We start from the raw sequence: 17,866 nt of genomic DNA on the forward strand, positions 1-17,866 counted from the left end.
TTTTTTAAGAGAGGACGGTGGGGCAGAGGGAGAAGGAGATAGAGAACCTTAAGCAGGCTCCACACCCACCTGGGAACCTGATATGGGGCTTGATTTCACAACCCTGAGATCATGACCTGAGCTGCAATCAAGAGACCAAGGCTTAACCACCTGAAACACCAAGGTGCCCCTCATTCTCCTTCTTTTGACCTAATCTCATTATTTAAAAATTTTTTTATTTAAATTCAATTAATTAACATCTGGTATCTTACTGGTTTTAGAAGTAGAGTTCAGTGATTCATCAGTCTTCTATAAAACCAGTGCTCATTACATCTCATCCCCTCCTTGGTGTTCATCACCAAGTTACCCCATCCCTCCACCCCTCTCCATTGACCTAATCTTACAAAAGTTGACCCTTCAACAAGGCAAGGGTTAGGAGTGCTGATCTCCAAGCACTTGAAAATCCTTGTATACCTTTTGACTCCCCAACAACTTAAATTACTAACAGACTGCTGTTCACTAGAAGCCTTACCAGTAGTAAGGTAATATATTCATATACATATTTTGTATAATAAATAGTAAGCTGAGGGAAAAAATGTCATTAAGAAAATTCATTTGGGGAATATAAAAACTAGTGAAAGGTAATAAAAGGGAAAGGAGAGAAAATGAGTGGGAAATATCAGGGAGGGAGACAGAACATGAGAGACTCCTAACTCTGGGAAACGAACAAGGGGTAGTGGAAGGGGAGGTGGGGGTGACTGGGTGAGGGGCACTGAGGGGGGCACTTGATGGGATGAGCACTGGGTGTTATGCTATATGTTGGCAAATTGAACTCCAATAAAAAAATTAAATTAAACAATCTATAAAAATAAAAAATTCCCTTATTTTTCTATTTCTCTTAAAAAAAAAAGAAAAAAAGAAAATTGTGAGAGAGAAAAGACATGTGCAGTGCTGTACTCTAAAAAATCCATGTATAACTGGACCTGCCCAGTTCAAACCTGTGTTGTTAAAGGGTCAACTCTACCAATACGCCTCATGGTTTCATAGTGCAAGGCCTGTGCAGATAACCTTCCTTTCATCTCTAGACCCTCTGCACGTTTCATTCACCCACCCCAGTCTTCAAATGGTCAAAAGTTATAGTAACAACAAAATATGATCTTTGACTCCAGACAGAGCTAAGATGACCATTTCTGGCCTATAGTAAGTATTCAGAAGATAGCAGCTACTGTTTAACTTAAAAAGGGTTAACATTTCTTGGACATTTGCTGTGTGCCAGGACTCTTAATACTCCTAACACTTTGAGGGCGGTTTTGATTAGTTATTGCTGTTTCACTGAGAAGGGAGATACAGGATTAGAGGAGGTAAATAACTAGCCCAGAGCAGGGGGCCGGGAAGTGACCCTCTGCCGGGGGTGGGGGGATGTGGGGGCGTGGAGGAGCCCCACGGTCCCGGCACCGTTCTGCTTGCTCTCTCGGGTCTCCAGTGCCGGTTCTCCCCACCGTGCTGCGCAGCGTCCCCTTAACCCAGGCCTCAGCTCTCCCACCGGACTCCAAGCGACTTTAATTTCAAGCCCTGCCCAAGCAAGGTCAAGCAAACCCTATGACCTGGTTTTGAGGCCTTTGAGTTATTCTTTTCTGGGCGAACTCCCAGCGTCTTAAAAACGGATGTCTAGAACCTATAAAAATGTGTGTGCGCTGAGTGTTGGGCGACCAGGCCCGGGTACAGTACAGCGGCGAACAGAACAGTCTGTCCCTAGGGCCTTTCCTGTGCCGAGGACCTCACACGTGCGAACAGAGAGGGGCAGGTGCGCTAACGTTCTCGTTCCCGAGAGCGGGGGGCATGTGTCCTTCTCATCCTCCACAGACAGGGCGGCGCCATTGTGCCAGGTGGCCCCTGCGCCTGCGCAGTTGGAGGCGCGGGTAGCGGCGCGCCTGCGCAAAGCTCCACTTCTCGCGCTTTTTCGGAGGCCGGGACGTCGGCCGGTAGCTGACTGGAGTGTGTTCGCGACCGAGCAACGGTTATTGGAGGCGTAGAAACCTGCAGGTTGAGGCTGCGGGTCCTGTTGGCCGGAGGGCCCAGACGTGGAAGGCAGGTTTGTCCCTAGTTCCCAGACTGCCCCAGCCCCTGGGTCAGGACAGGTCGTTGGAAGAGAACACAGCCCTGACTGGACGGCCCATGAGGCGCCACAGTAGGCCCCCCCGGACTCAGACTCCGGTTGAGGACTTTGGGTGGGGTGTGTACACAGCGCGTTGTAGCCGCGTGTAGACGTCGAACAGACTTCTTGCACGTCGCCGCTGCCAACCGCATTCCTGCCGCTGGGGCCCAGTCAGAAGCTGGGCTCGGGCATCTCGGCGTCCCAGAGCCCATGGTCGGGGAGGGCGTCGGCCATTGTTGATGTTTGTGTGGTACTCAGAAGCCTAAGAGCCCTTGCAAGCCCCTCTCTGGTGCGGAGTGTGAGTTCGCTTGGTATTTCTGTGCCCAGGAAAAAAAATCCAGAACCTGCCTTGCTCCCCAGAATGACTTCAAGAATAATTCCTGAAGGCCTGGATCTGTATCCGGCTTCAAGCCCAAGATGTGAAAACAAAGCAGAGGCAGCCCGTGCCCTGGGGTTTCCCAAGTTTTATTTCTATAAGTGACGTTTGGAAATTAATGTTTACCTCAGTGTGATTTACGTTGTTACTAAATTGTGTTCATGCCTGTTTTCCTCCTTGGATAGTGAATGTAGGAGCAGAAATAACTTATCGAGGTTCGTATTTTGCCTTTTCATGTGATAGGTGTTTGTTGGATTGGGATTGAAGTATGTTAGGAGGCTAAACATGGAAAAAACTACAACGAATCTTGTTGTAGAAGAAAACCTGTTTTCACATGTTGAAGTTATAAAGACAGCAGCAACTTGCTGTTACAATTATTCTGGGTATTGAGGCCTTTGTCTTTGGTATTGTATAACACAGGGATCTCAAATTAATGGCCAAAGGAGGTGACCTGCCCAGTGTTCTAAGGTGAGATAGAGCGTGTTCTCACAGGGCTAGTTCAGCTGTTTATGTTTCCTCCCCAGCCTTGTAAGCACACTGCTTTGCCCGTGTTGTAGTCCATTCCCTTCTTTGTAATTCTGGTTCAGATCTGTCTCATTGTGGGTGCTTGGTCCTGAGATACATGATGTAGACTGTGTGAGAATCCGCGTATGTTTAGGAAGCCAGGTTTTAGCCACCCCAGTCCTAATCCATTCCTAACAAAGTTGGAGAAATAGACGATAAGTTCTTATTTCAGGAAGCAAAAGATTCTGTAAAGTATTTCCCTTATTAGATTTGAAACCAGAGTGTTGTTGTTGTTTTTTTTATTAAATTTTCTAAATTGGAGTTCAATTTGCCAACATATAGCATAACACCAGAGTGTTAAATCGTAATTTCGGTGAATTACTAGGCTGGGAACTTGATTTTTTGTTGATACCATAGGAGTTACAAATTTCTTTCTTTGAAGGTTTTGTCAGCTTCATTTGTAAATTTGGATTGCTAAAGAGAAGTTTCAGATTTTGGTATTGAAGAAAATGAAGAGAAACCCAAGTGAAAGTTCAACTCGAAGTACAGCAGGTATTCATTTTATTCAATAATATTTATTACATTTTTATTTTAGTTTTTCTATATTTTTATATACCATGTAAACCTTGTGTAGTTTATAGATGGAACATTTTGGAAGGAACCTTTTAAAAAGTTTGAACATACAGTCTAGCCTCTTTACTTTTTAGGTCCAAAAAACTAAAATAACTTAGACAAAACCTGTAGTGATAGAGGTGGGAGTAAAATGAAATATTCCTGGGTTTACCCTAGTATTCTTTCTAGAAACCCTATGTACTTGAGTTGTTTTTCACTTTCAAGCTGAAAACAAAGAAATAGATTTATTTCTATCTGCCACTTATTTAAAATATTTCCAGAAGCATTTCTGTCTCCCTAACAACTTACCCTGCCATTTCTGCTTACCCAAATGATTAGTTAGTAGAATGAAGAGAACCAGGGGACTGATGATAATGCACAGTGAAGACAGGAATAGCTATTATTTATGGTGGCTGTATTGTATTCTCTCCATTTAATTATATGTATTTATTTAATCCTCACACCAGTCCTCTGAGATAGGCATTACTATTATCATCCCTGTTTCCTGGATGAGAAACTGAGGCACAGGGAGGTTAAATAAGTAAATTATGAAGTGGCAGGGCCAGCATTTGAACCTGGGAATCTGGCTCTAGCATCCATGCTCTTAATCACCAGATTAGCCTGCTTCTCTGTTATGTCATATTAGCACAATGACTTAAGGAAATTGCCCAAGTTTATACTTTGAAGTTGTGATTCAAACCCAGGCAGTCTGATTTCAGAGCTCACATAATTTTCCCAGCCTTTTATCAGACAGTTATCACAGAGTCTATATTTTTCCATAGTACAAGTTGATGGACCAACTAGAGTATGATCGAGTGGCAAGATCTCTGAACTGAGATTTAGGAAGCTTGGGTTCTATCTAGGCACCACGCAAGCTATTCGGACCCCTTTTTTTGGTCTGAGATCCCTTCTTTTGCTTGACCTGAGATCTCAGGCCTCCCATCTGGAGGGCCTGGAAGTAATATTTATTTATGCTCATGTGGAGTGAGTATTACCACTTGAAGCATTCTCAAAATGATCCACAGAAAATATGCATTACAGATACCTGGAGTGCATGCTAAAATTGCAGTTTTAGGGGGTTTTTTTTTGTTTAATTTTTTTTATTCATGAGAGACACACACAGAGAGAGGCAGAGACACAGGCAGAGGGAGAAGCAGGCTCCATGCAGGGAGCCCAACGTGGGACTCGATCCCGGGTCTCCAGAATCACACCCTGTGCTGAAGGTGGCACTAAACCGCTGAGCTACCTGGGTTGCCCAGAATTTTAGGTTCTAAATTAAATCTGTTGAATAAAATATATGAGAGCGAGGTCTAGGAACTGGCATATTAAGCACAATTCCACGTAAATCTTAGTCAAACTAAAGATGGAGAACCATGGCCTTAAAGGGTGTGCTCTCATAGTCCAAAGAGTGCCTAGTGTTTTAGAAAGCATGGGTTAGAGTTTGGTTCTCCTTCACCTCTATTGTACTTGCAGGGTCCCCTCCAGTTGACATGGTAATAAGCAAGCGCAGAAGAAAAATAAGGAAAACAAAAAGTGGATTTGGAAAGGGTTGAGGGGTGAGGAAGGAAATGGGAATTACTTCCAAACAAGAGAAATTAAACCAGTGTTAATGTAGAACAGGAAAGGAGTTGTTATAGAGACAAATGAGGTTATTTGGGACCTTAAAAAGAATGTAAAAACCAATTCAAAGATGTAGAAATAAATCTGTAATAAATATAAAATAACACATAGAAGTAGACAAAGTAGTTGTTATACTCAGTTATCCTATAACTAGACCTGATTATTTGCCTATTATGTACTAATTTATTGGTACATTGAATTTAGGCTGTTTGCCTGTACCATTGTTCAATCAGAAGAAGAGGAATAGACAGCCATTAACTTCCAATCCACTTACAAATGATCCAAGTGTCAGTACTGCTTCTGACAGTTACGATTTCCCTCCTCTACCACCAGGTAAGAAAATAAGGTGAAAATTTTCAGAAAATAAGAATTAGGAATGTAGAAAATTACCATTTTTATTTTATTATAACGGAAATAGAAAGTTTATTTTTTTTTCTTTTTTCCCCTATCCAAATTTAGGGATTACTTGGCTCTTTCTGAACATTCCAGTACAGTAGTTTGAGTTTCCTTGTCTACAAGGGTGGCTTCGCATTTAAATGGAGTATCTTAGATCTGGAGACTTTGTTCTAATAAAGTTGTAGCTCACATTGTAAAGATTTGTTTTTTCTTTTCCAAGTTATATGGATATTGTGACTTAGGCATGTGGTGATAAAGAATGGGGACACTCGGGTTACCTCAGGAATTGGGATATGGGTGCATATGAACACAGGAAAAATGAGAGAAAATTTAGACCTTAGGAAGGATAGAAACCTGAAATTTTTACTGCTTGGCCTTTTTCTCTTCTGATAACATTTTTGCCTTTCTTCATTTGTTGCTTCATTTCTCTCATCGAGTTGGCTTCTTTATAGCTTCAACTAGCCCATATCCTTGCTGGGAGTCAACATAGCCTTTGAGTTCTAGTTCTCAGAGTCCACTGTTGATTGCCTTCTATATCTTTTGATTAAATTCTAGAGATAGCTTTGGTTCAGTTAAGGTCATTAAAATTCTAGTTTAGCTTTATTATTAGGCCTCTCATCTCTGCAACAATTAGCTGTGGTGGTGGGTGCTGAGAGGTCTTAATATCTGCTGACCTTTTATTTCTCTTCAGAACAAGGCATGGACAGGCAGGCTTTCTGAAATATACTTAATATATGCTGGTTATATACATTTATAGGTTTTTGAGCATACTTTAAAAATCTTTTATAGGATCTTTTGCAACTAGAATTTTAAAATCAATCTCTCTTTCTCTATATATTATATGTTATATTTGATATGTATTTGATATATATGTTAATAAATATATATATTTGAGATATATATATATATGTTAATTCCATCTAGCATGCAACCATAGGCCTTAGTCTGCTTGTAAAGCTATGATTCTTTTCTTTTCTTCTACATTTGAGGAATTCATAGTAGGAATTTTATATTATTTTCATTTTTATGGATAAAAGATTATTTTCATTTTTATGGATAAAACATAAAAATTCACATGGATATGCATAAATGGGCATTTATCTAGTTATCCTATGCCATCTAAAAAATTCTCTGACATTTAAAATGTTTTTGTGAATAGCATGAATGTTGTCCTAGAAAAATAACATTTGAAGCTACTCCATAGGGAAATGTTCATCCTCCTGAAGTACTGAACTGTCCAAGTTCTGAGCAGGATTACTATCTGTCAGAGATGTAATAAGAGTCTTATATTGGGTAAGAGATAAGGCTAGATCAGTGTTTTTCAAGCTTTATCTTGATCCATTAGTCTGGTCAGGAAACATTTATGTCTGTAATAGATATGGTCTCTGCCTTCAAAAAACTTACTAATATATGGCTCTGCTTCTTTAAAGAAAGAAATAGAAGAGAATAGAAAATACAGAGTGCATCACACACAGAGTGCATCACACATCACTCCTTTGTCATATATATATATATATATATATATATATACACTCTCGCGCGCATATTTGCTGGGCTATGATGTATTTTCTTTATGAATTATTTTTTGCCGTGGGTTTAGGTCAAAAAAATTTAAGAAACATTGATTACAATGAATTTATACTACAAAGTACAAGATACTGCACTAGAATTGATCGTGGAAAAGATACAAACTATTAATTTTGCTTTAAATACAATGGGGAAGAAAGACACCTATAAAAATTAATAAGGTAGGTTGTGACAGATTCCACAACAAAGTACCGTTGAACGCATCCATATTTTCAAGACCTTTTCTTCAAACTTTTAGTTTCCCACCAATTAAATACATATGAAATAATTATTTTTTTAAAAGGGTACCTATCTTACTTTTTATCTTTGTTACTTGTATCTTTTGAGATTGGGCCTGGGAAGCTGTGAATCCAGAGTTGCCTCCTTTAATGAAAACAATGAACACAGGGTAGGTGGAAAAATGTGTACCAGTGACTCTATGTATCTGTTACTGACTGATGTTATTCTTCAGTGTATATTTTACATTTCTTAGTTTGGAAACAAACTATTAATATTTAATAAGACATGTTTCTTTGAAAGGGAAATACCACATTCAGTTTCTCATTCTCTGAGAAGTCAAGATTCTGTGTCTAAGTCTATTCAATCAAATACTGAAAGAAGCAAAAGTCATTGGAGGTGAGTTTACTTAAGATTTCTTTTTTCTATACTTTCTCCTTCCCCACCTTTTATCTCCTTCATTCCCTCTTCTCCTTCTCTTCTTCCTTTCTCAGACAAAATTACATCTAGGAAGTTTTTATACTTAATAGTAACTAGCCATAGCAGTATAAGCTATGTTTTTATAAAAGAAGTTTAAAAATGGTATATAAAAATTATTTAAAAATAGGTAATTTGTCAGTATGTTTCCAAAGAATTCTTCATATTATGATGAAATTTCTGCCAGTATTTATCACCCTGCTATGAATCATTAATAATCTAATTGATAATAGGTGAAGAGTCAGGAATAATTGTCTTTTGGTGTTGGATATACTTAGAAATTGACAACCAAATAGAATAGTCAATTTTACCCTAGTAAGACAGCTCCATGGTAAATAGAACAGAATAAGAAAGAAAGATGATCAAAATGCATATGCATAAACAATGGCAGGTACACAGGAAATGAAGAGGACCATCTTCTGGATCATTGCCATAAGGATCTAAGTTTAATCCTTAAATATTAAAAATAGATAGGAAAAGGATATGGATTATTGGTTAGGTTGGATTTTAGTATTGAGTAACTAGTAACTACTGAAGGAACTAATTTTGGGAACAAAGTATTGGAACAACAACATCAAATATATATCATGTATCAGTCTTGTTTAGTGCTTTTGATATGTTATTTTAATAATCCTTACAGCAATCCTGTAAAGTTAATATTATCTTCACTTTTATTAGAGATACCATATTTTTTAAAGGGGAGAAACTTTTAATAGTTAATAAATACATCAAAACAGTTTGTATTTTTTAAAATTAGTTTTGATCACGCTAATTTCCTCAGAACCAATTAGTTACTTTCTTTAGGACCAGGGCTTATTAACTAGGCCATTCAGTGATTTGAGATGGTCCTTGGAGGCACAGTTTCAGCTGCAGGTGCTACAAGAAAATCCATTTTTGACTGGCATTAGAGAATTAGGCAACAGATTGTAATCTGGACAGACAGTATCAGATATTCCACTTTGAAATAATAGATAATCTACTAGACAGTTGGAATATAACAACAGAAATCCAGGAGCGACTTTCTAAAAGTAGAAAACCCAACTAGGCAGCTGGTTATCTGCTGAAGCTCTTTTAACTCGTTCTGTGCTTAGGTTTAGAACCTGTGCTTTACCTTCATATCCATGTAGCCCCAATAAGAGTTTGTTTCTGGGGGATCTCATTGGACGCCTAGATCCAAGGAGAAGGATCCAAAGGAAACACTATTCTGCCCTGCTCAGAAGCCACTACAACTTAAGCACCTTTCATGGTCTGGTTGGGATGTTGAGGACCTGGCTGAGCTGAATTGGCTGCTGAAACAGCCAGATGTTCTGTGTGCTCACCCAGGAAGAACAAAGGACTGTAGTTCTTCCAGGACTTGTCCCCAGGCCAGGACCACCTACTAGACAAAAATGTGGGAGGAACTTGTAGATGTGCTGTTTACCAATGAGTTGTAAAGCGGAAAGAAACTTTACTAAACTGATAAGAAATGTAATTTTCATAGCTATAAAAGAGGAAAGGTGAATTTTGGTTTCTGTTCTCTCTATTGAAAATAAAATTGTCATGTGAAGAGGTTGTCAATGTAGGAAGAATTTTTATAGAGGTGTATCAGGCAGTTAATTAATAAAAATACTAGTAATATTTTTCCTGGATATTGTGATGTTTGTGATATCCATCAACTTTTAAAAGTTTGAAATTATTTGTGATTTCTTTTCTCATTATTTTCATACCTAATTTTTCACCTAATTAAGAAGGCCACATTTTACATGCTTCAGGCCCCATACAGTCTGGACTTGTGCCTGGTAGCTAGGGAAACTGGACCTTTCTTTGGATTATTTTCTTTAACAAGGGATGAGTTGTATTATTTGCCCCCTTGTGATACTGGTGATATTTTTCAGGAAAATTATTCAGAAATAAGAATTTGTGACCTGGACTAGTTTCTCCCTGTGGAACTCTTAACTAATCTGCTTAGAGATTATACTTTTGATTTTGGCCTTATTAACTTTATGTTCTTATCAGCTAATGTAACTCACTTAGATTAATGTAGCTGCTAAAATGTTGCAACAGATTCATAAGTCAGGCTTTAAAGCTATATAGTAAAAGTACAAAATTTCTAATCAAATGTTATCTACACTGTCTATTTATTCTCCTTATGATTTGTTTTGTTTTCATTTTTTAAAATATTTAAATTCAATTTGTTGACATACAGCATAACACCCAGTGTCTCCTTGTGACTTAAAATCACCTTTAAGCCATAGTTTAGCTTATTAAAATTTTACTTTGTAGAAAATTTTAAAATAAACATATAAGGAAGTAGGCAGATATCCTCAGACTCCTACCACTCAGAGACAATCACTGTTGTATGAAAGCTTTTATGTAATTTAAAAATAAACTTTTTAGCATTGGGCTCTGAGTTGGGAGACTAGGATTCTCAGAGTTCCAGATTGATAGTAACTTGTATAACATCAGGCAAGTTACTTCCTTCTCTCAGTTTCCTCACCTAAAAAGAGAAGTATAATGTATTGTAGGGTTGTTGTGAAAATGTATTTGGAATTTCTAACTAGTCAGTAGTTACAAAGTACTTTATAATCCACAATTTTTCACTATTAGTTTTTTAAAATAAAAATATATAGAAACAAACCTAATATTAAAAACAAACTATTACAGCTACAGAGATGGCAACAAAAAGACCAGCTGGAAAACTTGGGATAGAAATGATGTTAGGCCTCAGTGCGAAAGAACAAACCTGGTGGCAAATGATGGAATAAATTCTTGTCCAAGGAGTTGGGGAACTCAACAAGGGAAACAGTTAAGAGTATCAGAACCTCCTAACTCATCTCACCAAAGAGAAACTGAAGTACTCAGACAAGCACATTCCTCAAAAATACCTGGCTCTACAATGGGAGGTCTAGACAAAAACAGTGCATTACAGGCAGTTAAGCCTAACTTTCAACAAAATCAGTTTAAGAAGAAAATGTTGGATGATACTCCAGAAAAAAGCACTCTCCAGGTAAACTTTTAAATATGGAATATTTACATTTAAAAATATGAAATATTTATTTATTTATTTATTTTGTTTTTTTTTTAAATATGAAATATTTAGATAACAAAGATAAGAGCATTTAAAATCAATGTAATGGCATGTATTTCATGATAAACACAAATATCTAGTTTCATTGGTGTATATAAATGTTTCCAAAATATTTCCTTAGAGGTTGTGAGTGGCTGGTTCTTTTCATAGTCACTTTAGAGTGTCCTACCAGGTTCTGAATTTCACTGTTGACTGATTATGGAGATGATAAGAGTTTATCCATTACTTACAGAAATTCTCCCAGTTCTTCATATGTCAGTCTAAGTTTTTTTTTTTTTATAACAGGGGTTAGCATACTCTTTTTATAAAGGGTCAGATAGAAAATATTTTTTACTTCGTGGGTCATATGGCCTTTCTTAGCTATACACTCAATTCTGCCATTGTAGCTTGAAAGCAGCCATAGACAATATATAAATGAATAGGCTTAGATGTGTTCCAATACAAGTTTACAAAAACAGGTTAGATTTGGACTGCAGGCCACAGTTTATCTTTCCAGCTTCATATTCCATAATCTACAAATTCTCTAATAAACTAGTCATTTCAGACCCTTCACGATTCTCTGAACATGATATGCATTGTAATATGACTCTGCTTTGGTTTATATTTTTCCCTATACCTGTACTTCAGTCTTACTTCCTCCTCTCACCACTCCTTTCTTCAATTGTTCTTTGTAAATATCTTTTATATATTATGTATGCTAGTTGTTCACTACCTTCTTTCCTTGTCCCCTGGTCCAATAGATTTTTTTACTCTCTGTCTTCTCTGTGCTCTGGAAAGATGAGTTGTCCTGCATAGTGCATCATCCTGAGGTCACTAGGCTAGCTCTTGTTAGGGGTCAGCCGTTGAGAGTCACTGGCAGGAAATCAGAGGGTGGAGAGGAGGTTGGGTTTTCCCATTTTCTCCCTTTTTAAATGTTATGTTGTAGGCAGTAGTTGTTCCTAAATGACATAGCCCCTCCATGAGTCCAGCTTTCACAGATGTGATTTTATTTTCTTCCCTTGTCCTTTCAGCCTAGGAATGACAGAAGTCTCTTATTGTTGTTAGGTTTGAGGGCTTAAATACCCTGTGTTTGCTCTGCCCATATACCCATAAGAAGTCTTTTCAACAAGCCATTTGAGTTTTTTTTTTTTTTTTTGCTAGAAACCTGATTAATGCAGCATATATCATAGTGGCTTTCAACCTTATGTTTCCTTGGACACAAGAATGATATGATATAGTTACCTGAGTAACAGTTGCATATTATGGCAGTAGCTCTCAATGGGAGGCATTCATGTCTTGGTTAGGAAGGGGAGGAGGAAGGAAGGTAATTGTAGTTGAAAAAAGTCCCACCAAGTGTTGTTTGATGTGCCCCCACCCTCACAAAGGAAGCGCTACCTTCCCCGCCCCCCGCCCGCAGGTTAGTACCTTAACATACTGTATTCTTAGTTCCTCTTTAAAAATGCCAAACACATTCCCATCTTAGGGTCTTTAACTTTGCTATTCCCTTAGTCCTCACTTAATAACCTATTTAAAGTATTAATTCCTGTTTCTTTTTATCCTTTTACCCTGTTTTTTTATTCATAGTATATATCAATTCCTGATATTCTATTATGTATTTATTTTCTGAATCCTCCATTAGAGGGCAAAAATCTATGAGATATCTTGTCTGTTTCAAGTACGGTGCTATTTCCTCATTACCCACATTTGACACGTAGTAAATGCCAGTAAGTACCTTTGGAATGAATGAGTGAACGTGTCTGGCCCCCTCTTAGGGTGTGAACACATTAGGGAAAGGAACTATGTTTTACTCACCTGAGTTTATTACAGGATTGGCACACAATGCTTTAAAAATATTTAATGAATGAATGAATGTCCATATAAATAATTCTCTTTAAAAATTCAATAAATAAATGAGTGAGTGAATGTCCACACAATTCTCTTCTTGATTTTCTCCAAGTATATCCTGGTTTCTCTTCCTATAAAGTGCTAATGTCTTTAATTTAGGATGTACTAAAGGATGTACTAAAATTTTCAGTAGTTTTTGAAACATACTTTATACATTTTATACACAAGGACCTAGAATCTTTACGTGGAAAGTTAAAGAGTATGATGAAAAAAATGAGAAGTTTTTCTAATGCTGTTTTTATTTTTCAAAAGGGAAGCTCATTATACCAGTTAAAGCTTAAGGAAAAAGATAATTCTTTAAGAATTATATCTGCAGTTATTGAAAGCATGAAGTACTGGCGTGAACATGCACAGAAAACTGTACTTCTTTTTGAAATATTGGGTAGGTATAGTACTTCAGAAAACCTCAGTAATACTATTTGAACAATAGTTTTGAATGTCTATTGGAATACCTAGGGGAACCTTTTTTTTTTAAATTTATTTATTTGAGAGAGAGACAGAGATAGGGAGAGAGCACGAGTGAGGAGGAAAGAGAGAAGGCGGACTCCACTCTGAGCAGGGAGCCCAATGTGGGGCTCAGTCCCAGGACCCTGAGATCATGACCTGAGGTGAAGGCAGATGTTTAACTGAGCCACCCACGCATTCCAGTACCTAGAGGATCTTAAAAATAACAGTTGCAAAAGGAGATTATGGTTTATTAGGATTTTCTTCACTCTGGATATGTCATTGATTTGTGTGACTTAAGATTTATTTGGTTATTTATGGTAGTAGTCTTCAAATTGATAATGTTAAAACTGGAAAGGTTGTTAGAAGGGCTCTGACTTAATGCCTGAGTTGGGGAGGGCCAGAAATATTGTTTTCCTTAGTATAAAACAGTTTTAGAAATATTGTTCCCTCTAAAGATGTTATCTTTATTATTGTATAAATAAAACTAGAAGAGTTTGGTGTAGGAATAGTTATTTAAACATCACTCTTCACTGTTAAACTTTATTTGCATTTTACCAGCACTGATTCCCCCTACCCCCATTTTAATTTTGCTTAGCTGTTCTCGATTCAGCCGTTACACCTGGTCCATATTATTCGAAGAATTTCCTTATGCGAGATGGGAAAAATACTCTGTCTTGTGTATTTTATGAAATAGTAAGTATTTCAAATATTCCTTGCAAAGCCTGTGCCAACAAAACATACAAGTGTGGGCTGTAATTCCATTGCAGTAGAAATTCTGTTAACAATTTAGTAGTGCTTTCAACATTTTGTTTGGCTTCAGTTCTTACCTTAAAGTTCTTACCTTTGTTCAGTTAATATAGATAATCTGCTATATGCCAGGTACTGTGCTAGATGCAAGGGATACAAAGTGGGATATAATATAAAAAGTGCTAAATAGCTCTTCCTCTCAAAGAGTTTATTATAATTTCAGAAAGAATTACATAATTGTTACACTGTGGTATGATAAATGGTATGGTAAAGGTATGTACCATGTGCTATAAATATAAAAGATAGGAAGGATGGGCAGATCAGAGAAAGGTTTTCAAAGAATGTAATCTATCTTATCTTACATATTTAAAGAGTACTGAATGAAGCCACAATCGGTTGGGGGAGGAGAGAGGTGGGAGGAATGCATTCTTAGGTGAGAGGGTGGCATATGCAAAGACATGATGTTGAGAGAAAGCATGGATTGTAGAGGAAATTGCAAGTAGTTTATAATCACCAGAGTGTGCAGGGATAGTGGTTCTGAAATTGGAGGAAGGCGGGGGGTGGGCTGGGTTATAGGAAAGACTCTTGGTGACAAGTCTGCAGGTGACCAAGGAGGCTGGGGATTTTGTAAGATTTACATACTTGTAGAAGAGTTTAGTATTAATTTTGAAAAAGCCCTTAATTCTGAAATCAGACTTGTATTCCAATTTTTACTCCACCATTTACTAGCTTTGCAGCCTTGAGTAAGCTACTAATTTCCTGAGTTTTTTTAATCTGTAAAATGGAGAGACTAATTCCTACTTTAAAAGATTATTTTGGAGATTAGATAATAAAACATAGGAATATACAGCATCTGACACGTAATAAATGATCAAGAAATAATAATTATATTATTAATTTCTGTAATACCTTTAATGCTTATTTTTCTCTAGTCTATTAAGTTTTAATTTTTTTATTGAAGTATAGCATATGCCTAAAAGTATACAAATCAGAATTGTACAATTCTAAGAAGTACCTATAAAATATCCCAAAGTGAACATTACCAAGGCTAAGAAATAGAACATTGCTGTCACCCCATTCATCCTGTGTCTCCTCTCATTCACTATGTCCTGTCTCCTACCTAAAAGCAACTACTATCCTGACTTAGTATCACAAATTAATTCTATTTAGTTTTGAATCTTATATAAATACTATTATATGATACATCTTTTATGTCTTTCCCTCAACACAATATTTGTTAGATTCATCAGTGTTGTTTTATGTAACTATAGTCCATTTATTTATATTTCCATTCACAATATTCCATTGTAAAACAATTTAGCTTTTCATTCTACTGTTGGCAGCATTCGAGTTTCCAGATTTTTTGCTGTTATGAATAATGTTCTGTGAATATTCTTATATACGTCTCTTGTGCATATGCACACATTTCTGTTGAGCATATATGTAGAAGTAAAATCACTGCATCATAGTGCATGTATATAAACATACACAATTAGCAATTTAGCAATTATCACTACTACCTTTTATAACTAGTGATTTTTATGACATTTGGGGCAAGTAATTCCAGAATACTTTACTTTTATTCATAATTGAGAGGATTTGATGCTGCCTGGTCTTTTTCCATTTTACTGATCCCATTAAGGCATAGCACTTGTGGGTCCCAACCCCTAAGCCAGGGATGAGGGTGGGAGTGGTGACTAGAATCTCTCTTCCTTGGTAGCCTCTGATTCCATTATTTATTACTCAGTCCTAGGAGCCTGTCAAAGGTCTGCTCAGTTTCTTATACTCTCAGTTGCCTTGACTATCCTTGACAGATAACCTCAAGGGGAAACATCCCTAAGTGTCAAGTCCCATTTTGGACTCCTGTACTTTCCTAGATTGGAGCCTCTCTAATCCCTCATTGCATTGATATCTCTCTAGTATCTATAAGAAGATTTTAAAATATTTCATCCAGCTGTTCTAGTTCTTAGAGAGTTGGTCTGAACTACTTGGTCAGCTGTCTGCTGGAAGTTGAACTCTAAGCAGTCTAATAAAGTGAATAATTCATGTACCATTGCATTGGGAGTTATTCAGTCTTTTAAGAAACAACAGCCCACTAGCTTGTAAGAAGTTCTACCCAAGTGAAGATCCTTCCTCTGTGATAAGGCACCCATATATGCCTAGCTGTAATGGTCTTATCAGTGGTGGGGCCCTAAATCAGGTGAGGGAATTACAGCATTTTGGTGTGTGATTCATATTTAATTGGTCATATTACTAGTTTAAAAAATTGAAATTCGGATGAAGTAAATAAATAACTCCATTGATATTTATTTTTTTTTAAAAACAGGATCGCGAACTTCCAAGACTGATTAGAGGCCGAGTTCATAGGTGTGTTGGAAACTATGACCAGAAAAAGAATATTTTCAAATGTGTTTCTGTCAGACCAGCGTCTGTTTCTGAACAAAAATCTTTCCAAGCATTTGTTAAAATTGTGGATGCTGAGATGAAGTGCTATACTGATATAATGAATGAAATTTAAATAGTGATGAAGGAAGTTTAAATAGTATAATTTAAAGCATTTTCCTCTTATTGTTTAAATGATCATCTCCATGGTTGTAGCTACTGAGTTTTTTTGTATTTCATTTATTGAATTAAAATATTTCAATCATTTTAAATGTGGAAAGAGTTTTTTTTAAATGAAAATGGTACAGTTGCTAAAATTAAACCATTTATAGATAAAAATGCTCAAAGTAATGGGAATAGGTAGTTAACATGATGTAATAGTGTGTTTGAATCAGCCCAAAAGCCAACATTAAGCTTAATGGGAAAAATATAGAGACATTCCCGCTAAAGTCAGGAGTATGACAAGGGTGCCAAGTACTGCTACTAAGTATTACACTGGAGCTGCCAGTCTATGCTGGTCATTTAATTACTTCAAATATTTGGTGAACCTATGTGCTATGTATTTTATGTATATATTTATATACACTTTTGTATGTAATTTGCATTTAATTCTCTGTTTCCTTATATCTGTCCTTCTAAAATGCATCTGCCTTACACCAAAGATTCAGTTGTGATGCCAATTGGGAGATCACATCCGGAAAGATTGGTGTACACTCCTATAGAATATGGTATATACTTTTAATCAAGAACCTACATATGGTGCTATTTCTTCCAGAGCCATGATTCATGAGTCTGGGATTCAAGGGTGGTAGCAGGACTGACTTGTCATCTAAGACCAAGTAATGTACTCAAAACATTTTTGCTTCCCACCAAACAATTTTGGACTGCTGGTTTAGAGATCTTATTTTCGCTGTAGACTGGGTTGCCCAAGATGCGGACAAAGTCTTATTTGCTAGTAGTTTATTTGAAATTATTTTCTCACCGGAAGAGACAAAGGAGTGTAAATAGCAGAGAAAGGAGAACCGATAACTGGAGTGGCTTTTTAAGCTAGCCACTACCGGAGTGAATAAGGCTTGATGAAATGCATCATAGAACCATCCATCTTAGTGAAAATGGGAAGCATATATTCCTTACCTCTTGCCACTTGTTTTTTAAGGGTTGGCACATGGGTCCTAAACTCTCTTACATTCTCAGGTTGTGTATGTATCAGTATTAAAGTGGCTACTAGTGATATTCTACTCCATGAAAGCAGAAAAACCCTATGGCAGGATGCAATAAACAGGTGGAGCAGGTGTAAGGTAAGGTAATACAGTTAGATTGTATCTCTCTGAAGCTTGTTGAAGTCTGCAGAACTGGTTACTGCAGCTGAAATGAAAGATGTCTGAGAGTCTGGAGTAGTGTACAAGAAGGTTCTGGT

The 17,866-nt window shown here is 37.1% G+C and overlaps 1 protein-coding gene across 2 annotated transcripts; it reads left to right on the plus strand.

Annotated features, from left to right (window-relative positions):
- Positions 1-52: 52 nt before the first annotated feature.
- On the plus strand, positions 53-16,656 carry SPATA22 (spermatogenesis associated 22). Of its 2 annotated transcripts, none has more exons than XM_041726298.1 (9): positions 53-163; positions 3,457-3,566; positions 5,451-5,579; positions 7,557-7,617; positions 7,749-7,844; positions 10,566-10,908; positions 13,126-13,255; positions 13,916-14,013; positions 16,394-16,656. In XM_041726298.1, the coding sequence occupies exons 2-9, from the start codon at positions 3,524-3,526 to the stop codon at positions 16,583-16,585; spliced, it is 1,092 nt and encodes a 363-aa protein (XP_041582232.1). In that variant the 5' UTR covers positions 53-163; positions 3,457-3,523; the 3' UTR covers positions 16,586-16,656. The 2 variants fall into 2 exon arrangements, with proteins under 2 accessions (XP_041582232.1, XP_041582231.1); XM_041726297.1 differs by lacking the exon at positions 53-163 and adding an exon at positions 1,947-2,071.
- The last annotated feature ends 1,210 nt before the right edge of the window (positions 16,657-17,866 follow it).

This window comes from Vulpes lagopus, chromosome 12 (assembly GCF_018345385.1).
Source record: "Vulpes lagopus strain Blue_001 chromosome 12, ASM1834538v1, whole genome shotgun sequence".
NCBI classification, from domain to species: Eukaryota; Metazoa; Chordata; class Mammalia; order Carnivora; family Canidae; genus Vulpes; species Vulpes lagopus.